This window comes from Hippocampus guttulatus, chromosome 7, assembly GCF_054856545.1.
Source record: "Hippocampus guttulatus isolate MCC_2025c chromosome 7, RoL_Hgut_1.0, whole genome shotgun sequence".
Classification (NCBI taxonomy): Eukaryota; Metazoa; Chordata; class Actinopteri; order Syngnathiformes; family Syngnathidae; genus Hippocampus; species Hippocampus guttulatus.
In genome coordinates, this window is record NC_141267.1 from 9,904,105 (window position 1) to 9,916,433 (window position 12,329).

At 42.4% G+C, this 12,329-nt stretch overlaps 1 protein-coding gene across 1 annotated transcript; it reads right to left on the reverse strand.

Annotated features, from left to right (window-relative positions):
• Nucleotides 1-1,099: 1,099 nt before the first annotated feature.
• Nucleotides 1,100-6,086, reverse strand: b3gnt7 (UDP-GlcNAc:betaGal beta-1,3-N-acetylglucosaminyltransferase 7). The gene is made up of 2 exons (XM_086116713.1): nucleotides 5,610-6,086; nucleotides 1,100-3,623 (listed from the first exon to the last, which is right to left on the reverse strand). Coding segments are annotated over exons 1-2 (1,242 nt in total). The 5' UTR covers nucleotides 5,612-6,086; the 3' UTR covers nucleotides 1,100-2,383.
• Between the last annotated feature and the right edge of the window lie 6,243 nt (nucleotides 6,087-12,329).

Sequence of the window (12,329 nt, forward strand, 5' to 3'; positions counted from 1 at the left end):
AGCCAATGGATTGTTGAATTTATTCATTCATTCATTTTCCGAACCGCATTATCCTCACTAGGGTCGCGGGGGGTGCTGGAGCCTAGCCCAGCTGTCTTTGGGAAGTCGGCGGGGGACACCCTAAATCGGTTGCCAGCCAGTCGCAGGTCACACAGAGACGAACAACCATCCACGCCCACACTAGGGACAATTTAGAGTGTTCAATCAGCCTGCCATGCATGTTTTTGGAATGTGGGAGGAAACCGGAATACCGGGAGAAAACCCACGCAGGCCCGAGGAGAACATGCAAACTCCATACAGGGAGGCCGGAGCTGAAATCGAACCCGGCACCTCTGCACTGTGAAGTTGACGTGCTAACCACTGGACTACCGGGCCGCCTGTTGAATTTATAATGTAGGCAATTCTAAACATTTCACTGGGGTGGAATGATGGGGCTTCAACGATTCCTCCGTGAATAGTGGGGGTTCTGAATTCAGATTCAGGGGGAACTATGAGGTCTAGGATTAAGAGATGTGTTTCAATAGATGTGCGTGTTATGTTGGACATAGATGACTGGAAAGAGATGAACCTCTGTAAGCTACGCCTCTGTGATGAGAAGTGCCACGCAGTCTGCTATTGATGGAGAACTTCATTGTACTGTCATGATGCACGACTGTGAAGATGACAATAAGGCAAGTCTTTTAAAATGTATCCATTACTACTACAGTGTGTTCTAAAAACAAACTATGCTCTAAAAATATATATTTACTGCTAACATGTTGCAGCTTTATTTAAGATACTTAAAATGGGAGGAAAGAAAAAAAATTTTTTAAATCATGTCACGAGTTGTTGGCAAATTCCAAAATATGATTAAAGTTCATCACAAACTGGTCTTGCCTTTGTGTTGTAAAAAAAAAAAAAACATTCTACCGAGGGTGTTGTGATTTCATGCCTTGTGAGATGATGCAGATAAAATATGTCCTGTTGACCAGTGACAGTGGTTGTGTGGTTGTGATTGGACACGATTGTTGGATAACCTCTTGTATATTTTCCGAAAAAATCATGCATGTTGATAACGGCAAAAACTGCTGATCTAGGACAGATTTACAAGGAAAAAATATGCTTGGACCAAAACAGGACATTTATTTACACCTTCATATTCACATATCAAACATTGCTTAATTAACATCCACTCCCAACACAATTATCACGGATTCCATGCTTTAAATTAAATATCAACCCCACATTAAACACCCATTTGTCAATGACAGGACTCTTAAATTAACGTGTTGCATATTCGTACCAGTAATAGTTTGAGTACAGGGTCATAATGTAAACCTATCAATATCATGTCAAGTATATCAGCACATACAATTATATGGGCAGTCCGCATCTTAGTTTTTTTTTTTTTACGTTAACATTTCCAGTACTATCTACTATGGAGTAGCAGATGTCCACTTCAGTCATATTCTTTGCCAAGTGCAAGGACCGCTGCAATACAAAGAAAGGATTGAAATGTTGATCTATGTCTAAACAAAGCACTGGTATTATAGTGGTATACAGTATGTTGCTGCCTTTCATTAATATGCCCTGGGTTTGATTCCCAGCCACAGTCCCAAGCCCTGTTAAAAAATGAATGGTTTGGTTCAAAGAAGGACATCTAATATTTAAAAAAAATAAAATAAAAAATCAAGCCGCCTCAAAAAACTGTGCCATGCAAATCATGTGATTGAGTAACATGCCGTGGCGACCCCTGATGGGACAAGCTGGAAGTCGCAACGGCATGCATGTCCAGATGTTCACCTTGAATAATGGAGATGAAATAAAGTCTGGATCACCGGGAGTCATTCTCTTAATTTTTAATTGTTTAAGCGTTTTTGGCACACATATACTGGTCCAAGGTAAAGGAATATGAAATATTTCGTACACAAAAATGCACAATGGATGCGCATTGATGGGTTGCAGACACTGGCCTCTTGGGGCAGGGAGGCTAAATATTGACAACTGTCATTTAAGCCTTTAAGATAAAAAAAAAAGACAACTTTAACAATTATTCATTCTTTTGGGCAGGCAGAAACATTCACATCTGTGTTGACCAACAATAACTCGTATTCACATTGATGGGTTTCTCAACAGTCAGTCATTGTCTTCTACTTAAGAGACCAGTGAAAGAAGTACAACATGCTGCAAATGATTTATTCAACAGCAGGTCATTGAACTGCCTTATAAATACCCACATTTCCCACTCGATAATTTGCGTGACTTTATAAGCGCGGAACTGGCAAATGCTGTTGCAGTCTCTCTCCACAGAAAGGAGAGTACGCAATGGTTGCCTTTGACTGTTACGGCAAACAACAAGATTCAGCTGGTGTCTCGGCGCTGTCCATTCCTCGTCCTCGCCAAGCTATAGGATCGCGACTTTTTGCGAGCACACCAGGTCACCGTTGACCAGATTCCACATGTGTCTGAGTTCCGTTGGGAGCAGTTTGTGAACAACAATCATGCTGCGAAAGAAACAAGGTTCTTTATTCAACTTGCTGCTTTTGTTTTTCACAAGGCCAAACGTCTTAAAGGCGTTGTGTTTGATCGGAGCGACCTGGAGGACCTCGAGGCACATACCCAAGAAGACATCATCAATGGGGTACAACTCCAGGGTGTCCGCTACCCAGTGAAGCCTCCGGGCCACAGTTTTATCCATCAGAAACCCCCCTCCACCCGCATACGGAGGGTAATGGGTCTTGTTGTACAAAGCTTGTGGGATGTAGTACTTATTTTCCTTTTTACGGATTGGCCTCGCCTTAAAAATCACATCGCCTACAAAGAGATTCCTCACATGGCTCGTGCTGTCCAGAAACTCAAAAATGTTCTCCACATTGACAAAGACATCGTCATCTCCCTTGAAGATGTAGTGAACGTTTGGGCAGTAGGTGTGGAACCATTTGAGGAAATGGGTCTCCTTCAGTGTGAGATTGAAGAAGCTATCCAAGAAGCCCCACTGGAGGATATCACCATAGATGTGGTTCTCATACTCCACAAGCCTCTGATGGTTTGCCCTTTCGGCACGGTTGGACGGTTGACCGAGAAGGAAAAGCGTCTTTATCCTCTTGCCATTCAACACTCCCTCCTTCCCCCAGGTTTTCCGAATGACTTCTCTACGGTCATGCTGGGTAGCCACTGACTTGATCACCATGAGTAAATATATTTCCCCCGAGCACTTCTCGGGGTGGTTGAGAAGCATTGGGAAGTAGCGACAGTGCCGGTAAAGCATGAACTGCTTGAAGTTATCCTCTAGGCCCCGAAACCAATCCTGGCCCGAGAGACTGAGATTGGCGCTACAGTTGGAGCTGGTTACGTCCCAGGTTGTGGCGCTGTTTTCTGCAGTGACACGGGGTTCCTGGGTGGTTGACCGACCAGGCAGGAGCGGCTGGCGTTTGCTCTCCTTCCAAAAACCTTTTATTCTCGGAGAGGAGTGTAAAGCTACAGAGTCCACTCCCTCCGAAGCATCCGTGCGAGCCCGCCTGTCGAGTTGGAACGGAGCCCCCATGTTTATGCTTCCCCTCTGGACCACAGTCAGTGCCACCACTGCTAGGCAGAACATGACAGCCACCCTTTTGTACACCTTCCAGCGATCTCTGTTGTTCATCCTGGTCAAGACAAAGGGAAGACAAAGCAATACAGTTGAATTCAGCACACTGTAATTTTATGGCTTTTCCACTGAGCAAGCTAGCTGGTGGTATCTTGACATCAAGAAGTAAGGTGTAGTGAATTGAGGAGTTTCATTTTACCATAATACAGTGCTTTACAGCCATTTTGTGTTTTTTTTTCGGGCAGGTGTTTATTACTTGCAAAATTTTGCTGTTCACGGCAGGGCTCCATCCCTATGAGCATTATGTGAGTCAACGGAACACATACTGTATAGGTTTACAGTCATAACGAGGGAAATGATAACTACAATGTCGACGAAAATGATGTATATTTTTGCCTTTTCCTTTGCTTTTCAGTAAACATTTTTTTTTACCAAATGCAAGTTCGGAGGCCTTCACAATGGAGGAAAGCCACAGAAGAAAGTTGTAATGATAAAAATAGAACTGAAAAAGTAACTTATCGCCAGCATACCAGGTGAGCTGTATATAAATCGTAACCGTAGATGTGAGTTCAAGGGTGCCAGTCATTTCTAAGTCACAATTAGGTGAATCATGAATTAAATTCATAACACCAAGACAATTTAGAGTCTTCAATTGACCTACCAAGCATGTTTTTGCAATGTGGAAGAAAGCCGGACTGCTGAGAGAAAAAAACCCCATCCTAACACAGGGAGAACATGCAATCTCCACACATGACGTCCTGAGCAAAATTTGGCTGTGAGACAGATGTGCTAATCACCACTACAAACATAAAATTCTATTTAAAACACAAACTGGACAGGACTCTGGAACAAAATATTGTAATGTAATGGCTATCAATGGGAAATCCTATTCTGGAATTCGATCACATTTAAATTCAACTGGTTTGTATGCACTATAAATATCCATAAAGTGTGAAGGAGTTTGACAAAGGGGCGATGTGTAGTAGTTCCCTTGCCTTACTTCAGATCAAATACAGGATGAGCGGTACTGAAAATGGATGGACGGATGGATGCTTTGGCATGAGCTGAGCAAAAAACTGACCCTGATGGTCTATTATTTTCCTCTCAATTTTTCATTGTGAGAGGTCAATACAACAGAAACGTAAAGTAAACACCAACAAACTGGTGGGCAGAGGTCAGAAATCTAGTCGCTTATTTATTTTTTTATGTTTTAAATTTTGGTAGAAAATATTCAAATCTCTGTTTATGAATGTTACTGTTGTGGCACCCAAAGGAAACTTAGAAGTGAATAGACTACACTAAACTGTCAAAATTACCTTCCGTAGCAGAAATGTAGTGTGCATCGAAAATAACCAAAGAGGCTTTATTGTATTAAGATGTTCCCACATGTTATTCTAAAATATATATAACCTCCTTTGTGGAGCTGGCAAACCAAAGAACTTGTGTGCGGAAAGAGTATTTATTATAAATTTTATGTACTGTACCATTTTTTCTTTGCACACACACACTATTCCCCCGCTCCCCAAAGATGTTGGGCAGTAAGGTGTAATGGAGTGACAATTGTTCATTAGTATGGTACCACTTGAAGAAAAATGTGAGGAGCTGTGGCACTTGCAAAGTGAAATAAAGCCCACTAATTGTCACGTTTCCATCATTTCATGCCAGGGCTCGATGCACTCTCCAAAGACACTTGCACATGAGACCCTAACTCTTGTTTTCTAGTCTCTATCGAGTGCATCCCAAAACAACTTGATTTAAATACAATGATGGAAAAATTGCTGATCGAGATAATCCAGTGCAACTGGGCTTTTACAATTTATGAAACTCATTTCATGGTATTTATATCAGTATTAATTGTAGCCAATCACATTTACAAATTGTGGAAAACTGTTACAAATGACAATTTTAAAGTATGCAAAAAAAATCTGTAGCTTGTGGATGGATGAATTCATTTAATAATAATGAACGGCATTGTTCAGTTATGCATACAGCCGTAATTGTGTGAAGGAAGGCCAGAAAAGGAAACGATTAAAATAACACTTACATTGTGCTTCGGTCAGGTCTGTGGAGCTGTTGAGGTTGATGTTCTAAAACGAAACAATTAACTGTTGATATGGCTCAGCGTAGAAAAGTCGAACCGTGAGAACGCTGAACGCTTTGGGGGCAAGACTGTAAAAGAATCCTTTACATGAAAAGTCAACTTCTTGCAGACAAACAGACACACACAAATCAAAGGAAAAAAGACAGACGTCCTTGTGTGCCGTGCAGCTCCTGGTTTCCGCTCACTCCCACACCGGTTTGCGCTTTTCAACAAGCACCGCGCGCACATTGCTACGTCACAAAAAATAGCCCACCCAACCGGTCCACTGCACAGACTCCACCACTTCACCGTTTTATTCGAATGTAATCGGAGCAACAATGATCGTCTTTTTCATTTGTCTGCAAACTTAATTTCTTCATCCCTACAATATATGATTTGCTTTAGTTCTGGCTTTCTTTCCGTCTTTTAAGACTAAAGTCTTCGCTGCATCATGATGAGTGAGTGCGCCATACAGCGCATGGCATCTATGTCACCTTTGAATGAGAGTTATAATGAAGGTAGTGGTTCAAACATCTACTGCAGTGGTTCTTAACCTGGGTCGATCGAACGGAGCCTCAGCCATGGAGGGTAAGGCACACCCGACTCAACATGTCAATTAGTTATGACACGCCCGCTTGGCCATCACTGGCTGCAGATGATCACATTCCATTGCTTGTCCAATCGGTGCTGCGGGAAATTCAGTTCTCTCAGTAGTACACGTGTGACTGTCGTGATAGTACGTCGTACAGAAAAAAAAGTAGACTTATCTCTTGAAATTTTGGTTACTTTTTCTGTTTTTAATAAATGCATTTTTTATATCTTGAATTTTTTTTTTCACTAATGAAGGGTTCGGTGAATGTGCATATTAATTGGTTGGGTTCGGTATCTTGAAGAAGGTGAAGAACCACTGATCTACTGGATTTGATGGGCTCAATCAACTGAGCACGTGGCTCAGGCCATTTGTAAGCCCATAGCCAGAGTGATGTTCCCAATTGGTTAAACCTTCACCTGACAGTTACAATTGTTACAAAAAGCTCGGTTGTCTCGCCCTTTGTAAACTTTACTTCATATCTCCTTAAATGCTATGCATCTGGTCAGCAAAGGGATAACAACCTACCTTTACTTTACTGTGAATTTCCCCAGTGTGGGACTAATAAAGGATATCTTATCTTATCTTATTTTTGTAGCTTCATTATAAAGCAGTTGACTTCTTTTGACACTTGTAGAACAACTTAGTATCTTATCAAATGTTACTTAGAAATGCCTGGACCGTTCAATAACTGAGCAGTGCATATTTCTAATATAGCAGAGTTTAGTAGTCCTCTGGAAGGTCAGTGTTGGCTTATTTATGTTGATCAAATATGGTCTGTTGTGAACATTCGCTCATATTTAAAAAAAATAACTAATAAAGATCATAGAAGAACGACTTAGTTAGAGGTCACATTTGGGATGGAATTTCCATTCAACATGCCACAATGACTGACTTACCTATTATTATAGTGGACTCACCCCCACTCGCCCATTTTTAAGATGCTTATATTTATATTTTATATTTATATTTATTTACATACTTTTTGTCTTCTTCTTTCTCCCTTTCATAATTTGCTGCTGTAAATTGGGAATTTCTCCATTGTGAGACAAATAAAGGTTTCTTATCTTATTCATCAATATGGAGTGAACAACGTGCTGTGACATCAGCAAGAGGTCCTGTTGTTAATGATCAGTGACTGTGCAAACATCAAAAGTTTTTACGCTTACCTCAGTCACTGTGTGACTAAGGCTTATACATGCATAGGTCAGCAACTGGCGGCCTGCGGGCCACATGCGGCCCCGACCACACTCTGAGTGGCCTCTTGATTAATTTAAGAAAACGGAGGGTGTGTTGTGAGGAAAAAAATACACACACACACACACACAAGAAACATCGAAAATAAATACTGAAAAAAAGGGGAAATTAATCTGTGAATCTATGGGTGTAGAACTGTAAATATGCAGGGGTCGACTGTAGTTTGAATTTGGAATATTACCATTCATCACTAGAGGGCAAGCATGTCTTAGTTGCGCTTACACTGGGTCTTATACTTTCCTGTACTACAATGTGAGGAGTAATCCAAATTTTGGGTGGATTTGGAATGATATGCAGGAAAAACATATGACCTCATTAACATTAGCATTTTGAGTGAGTTGCTTTTAGTGAAAATAATGTACAAAATTAGTTCTTGTACTTAATATTGGTTTCCTGTTCAGCATATTTGTGCCATTCTTGAATGCTAATTTTGACGCAAGACAGCCTGTGGTTATTTTGTTGTTTGCTTCAAACCCTTTATTGTTGGGTTAGTATAATGGTTACTTTATAATCGCATTGAAAAATGTCAAAAATGAAATATATCAAGAGTGCGTACTTTGCACAGATGTCCATATTTCGTTCAGATTTAAAATGGCATTTTTTTCATATATCTGGTCAGAATGTGTCCTACGTATATCTATCTATCTATCTATCTATCTATCTATCTATCTATCTATCTATCTATCTATCTATCTATCTATCTATCTATCTATCTATCTATCTATCTATCTATCTATCTATCCATCCATCCATCCATCCATCCATCCATCTATATATACAGTATATATACATATATAAATACTGTATATACCTGTATATATAAGGTCATCCCCCAAATGTTTCTCAGAAATAATGCATTTAGAAGAACATGTCAAGCCCAAGATTGATTTTGTCACTCCTCAAAAGCTATAGCTGAATATTTCTGTCAATCCAGTGGACTGAATACCTGAGCGACGGCTGCCCATTTTCCATTTCCAAGCGAACACAATGGCAAACACAATGCTGGGACCAACTGTGCTCTTCCGCCGCTTTGTCAACTTTGAGAAAGGACAGCAACATGCCTCTGTGTGCTTCAAAACAGGAATTTTCTCAATCTGAACACAGCTGTGATCCAAACGGCCCCCTTCCTCTCCTTCTCTCCATTTCCTGAACCCAACAAGTTATCCTTCTCAGGGCCATGTGCATCCTGTTGCCTGCCGACGCTGCTTTTTCCCGTTAGCATTTTTTTTCTCTCCCCCGCCCCCCCCCCCCCCCCCCCAACAACTGCAGCTGCAGAGCGGCAAAACATTGTTCATCACAGACGGCCCGCAGTCACACTTGATCGAACTCTAGTCTCCTCATCAATAGGTTACAAGGCAGCACACACACAGTGCAGCTTTTCTCACCTCCATGAGGCATTTGGGCACCTCTTTGCTCTTTGTGCTGCTTTTACAGCCCGCACACATGAGAGTGGCTTCCAACAGGTGCAGGAGGTTATTTTTAGTTTAATTGATAGAAATCTAGGCCTTCCTCGATCACATAGTGTCGTCCCACGTGAACCTAGCTGAAGTTTCTAGGAAATAAAAATGCATATTTACCTGGTTCTACTTTCCAGGCATGATAATATTCTGTTGGACCAATTCCTGTGTGTGTTCAGGCAAATCACGGCTGTCAAGTACATTTTGTTAAAGGACCGCAGTGGTCCTAATAATCATATTGATGGACAAGTTATGTCAGCAAGGAGTATGAGTAGTGTCTCACAGGTGAGAGGTTCTAGGTTTGAATCTAGATTTGTGTGGAGTTTGCATGTTCGCCCCTGGGATCACATGGGATTTCTTCAGAATCTCACATTCTAAACACTTGCATGTTGGATTAATTGAAAACTCTCCGTTGGTGGTGTGTATTGTTGTTTGTGTATATGTGTGATGTGATTGAACGGTGAGCAGTTCCAGGTTGGAAGTAAGACACAAGCGCATTGGGTTAATAATTAGTTAACAGCGTCCTTGTCTGACGAAGCTCACCTTAGCATGGACAAGCATGGATGTGACCAAGAGAAAAGTTGCCAAGTCATAAATAAAGTGGAATAACTAAGTTGATTCCATTTTTGTTTCCTGCCTTGCCACTTCTACATCAGCTGTACCTTTCCATCGTTTGTTGTAGTTCTCACAAGAGCAAGGAAGCTGTCAAGATGAACAGCAATGAAAGAAAAACAGGCTGTTAATACGAAGTGGAAATTTCCGTCTTTTAGCCCACAGGAAGGTTGCCCTGATCCTTCTGTTGAGATAAACCCACCGGAGGGGATTACCGGGGGTCTGTCAAGTGTCTTGCGCTTAAGGCTCACTGTCACCATGAAGGAATTTACTGCTGAGGAGGCGGGGCATGCTTGCGGGGATAGCGACCCCCTCCACACTTACCTTTTCCACTCAGCCATCAAGTGATGATGTTCTTCTCTGACAAGGCAGCAAGAACAAAGGCACCCGCCTCTTATCCAAAAGGCCAACACAACCACCACTCCACCGCGGCGCCCACTGGAGGTGGTTTTGCATTCAGCCCTTTCCCCAGCAATTAGGCCCCAAAGGGGAATGCGCATCAGCAAACATCAATAATCGCCTATACCAGACCCAGACCGTACCTTCATCAGCGATTGCCTTACGAAGTTGAATAAGCGTCTGCACCCATCGCCTGGGTGGCCTTGTGTGCCAAACAGGCCTAATCTAACAAGGATAAAGCCGTCACAAAATCAGCTGGTGTGAAAACACGTGACGACTGATTAAACCACCTTGAGGTTACATCAACCCAACTGTAGCTTGAGACAGAAATGTAAATATGAGTGTAAAAGTTGTCATTGGTAAGCCGACGCATTCGCCAACTGTGACACTGATTTTCATTCCTGTTCACGAGTCAACAGCGCAATAGAACTGTGGAGCGACTCTGTGTCGTGCAAAACATGCTAACTCACTCTAGTGTACATACAAACATTCACGCAAACGGCTAATGGTGACATTTGGAATGGCATTCTTGAGAGGGCACACTATCAAAACGGTGATATCCTAAGATGTTCTCTTCGAGTGGAATAAAGAACTATGACGGTGTGTAAAATTGCTAACTGTTATCGTCACTGTCCATTTTCTTACTGACATTTTCTTTATTTGCTGTGCTCACCCAAACTACCAACCAAGCATGCCTTGAGTGTGTCAACAACAGTGTAATAGCATTGTTGGAAGCAATGGTGGGGTCACTTGGATCTAACTCTCGGGACTGGTCAAGAGGAAACCGGAGGTTCACGGGAGAGGTGCCCTGAAATGCTCTCCTCTTCTGGCTGGCGTCACCCGTTATCAGCACTGCACATGGCTGCTTAACTTACTGATAAAAACATCTCAGTGGGCTGCTACTGATCCTAAGATGGGCTGTTGAAGTCCACAATTAGCACGTCAATACAGGTGGGCGATCACGGGGGAGAGGGCGAAACTCGGTCACAAAAGGGGAATGAATAATTCGGGAACATCGGTTGAACAACAAAAGACGAGTTGAGAACACCCGTCGCGCCCAGACGACATTGGCCATCCGCAAAGTCTACAACATGCTAATTCGATGTAGACCAGCCAGAAAAGGCGCCAATGTACTGGTGGTTCAATGTTTAACACAGGTAACCCATCACTACCGAGGGGCCGGACCGTGGGTGCGGTATGCAAATATCGGGGGCAGTGTTTTCCTTGTATGTTACAATAAAAGCCTGAATTGGCGGGAAGGCAGCTCGAGTGTGATCGCGGAGCAACTAACCGTCGTTCGCTCTCAGAGATCCGCTTCCGCCGATATTGAAGACAATTTTCCTGTGTGCCGAGTCATTTCTTTAACTTTGTCCGAGAAAATCTCTGACACTTAACGATCTCTTCATTTTGGCAAAATCAAGCCTGGCATTCCCAGCATTCTCATTTTCATGTTTATTACACTTCTTCATCTTCATTTTTGTGCCAGGGCATGTTTAGTTAACCATGTTTGGGACCGCATGCGCCTCGCTTGGCATTCCGACGGACAGAGCTGCCGCGGCCCCGGCGCATTTGACAATTTAGTGACAGAAAGTAGACCATGCTTGGGGTAAAAATGGACACAACTTCATTTCCATGCCAGGGCAGGTCTAGTTTAGCGTGTTTGTAAATTTGGTGGACCGTGCTATGCCTTGCTGGGCGTTCTGGCGCACAGAGCCGCCATGACCCCATCGCTTCTGTCAATGTGAAAACAAACATTAGACGACATTTTGACTTGCAAAAGGCAAGTCTAAGTGGTGGTGTGGGTAGTAGAACACGATTATGGTGGATTTGATCGAGCCGCAGGCAGACTGATTCGGCACGCTGCGGACGTGTGTGGTGGAAATCATTGTATGGGATCCACAAATATGACAACAGCATGGGACAGTCCTTCTGAATCACTGTAGAAATCAATTAATTGAACAAATGATTATCATCATTTCAAAAATATTGTCAGATCACCCCACTAACTGGGAGGCAGAACTATTGGGGGTGGAGTTGTCCCACACAGACGCTCAATCATGGTCCAAGGAGGCTTATACTTGCCCACTTCACATGCACGGCCGACTAAATCATCCACTAAATTTTAACAACATTTCTGCTTCCGCAATGTCAAGCATAGCGTGTGCTTGGACTGCTCTGAGTTTAATAATGTACAATATAACAGATCTTCATTTATATGGCACTTTCACAACGGCTGTATATATCAATACTAGCGGTTACGTGAGGCAAAGTCACATTTGTCAATAGTAGATGGGTATTTATACATTTATAAAGCGTAATAGCGCTCGTTTTGGCTTTTCCGTAACTCACTTTTTGTTTCCTGGGGGATGA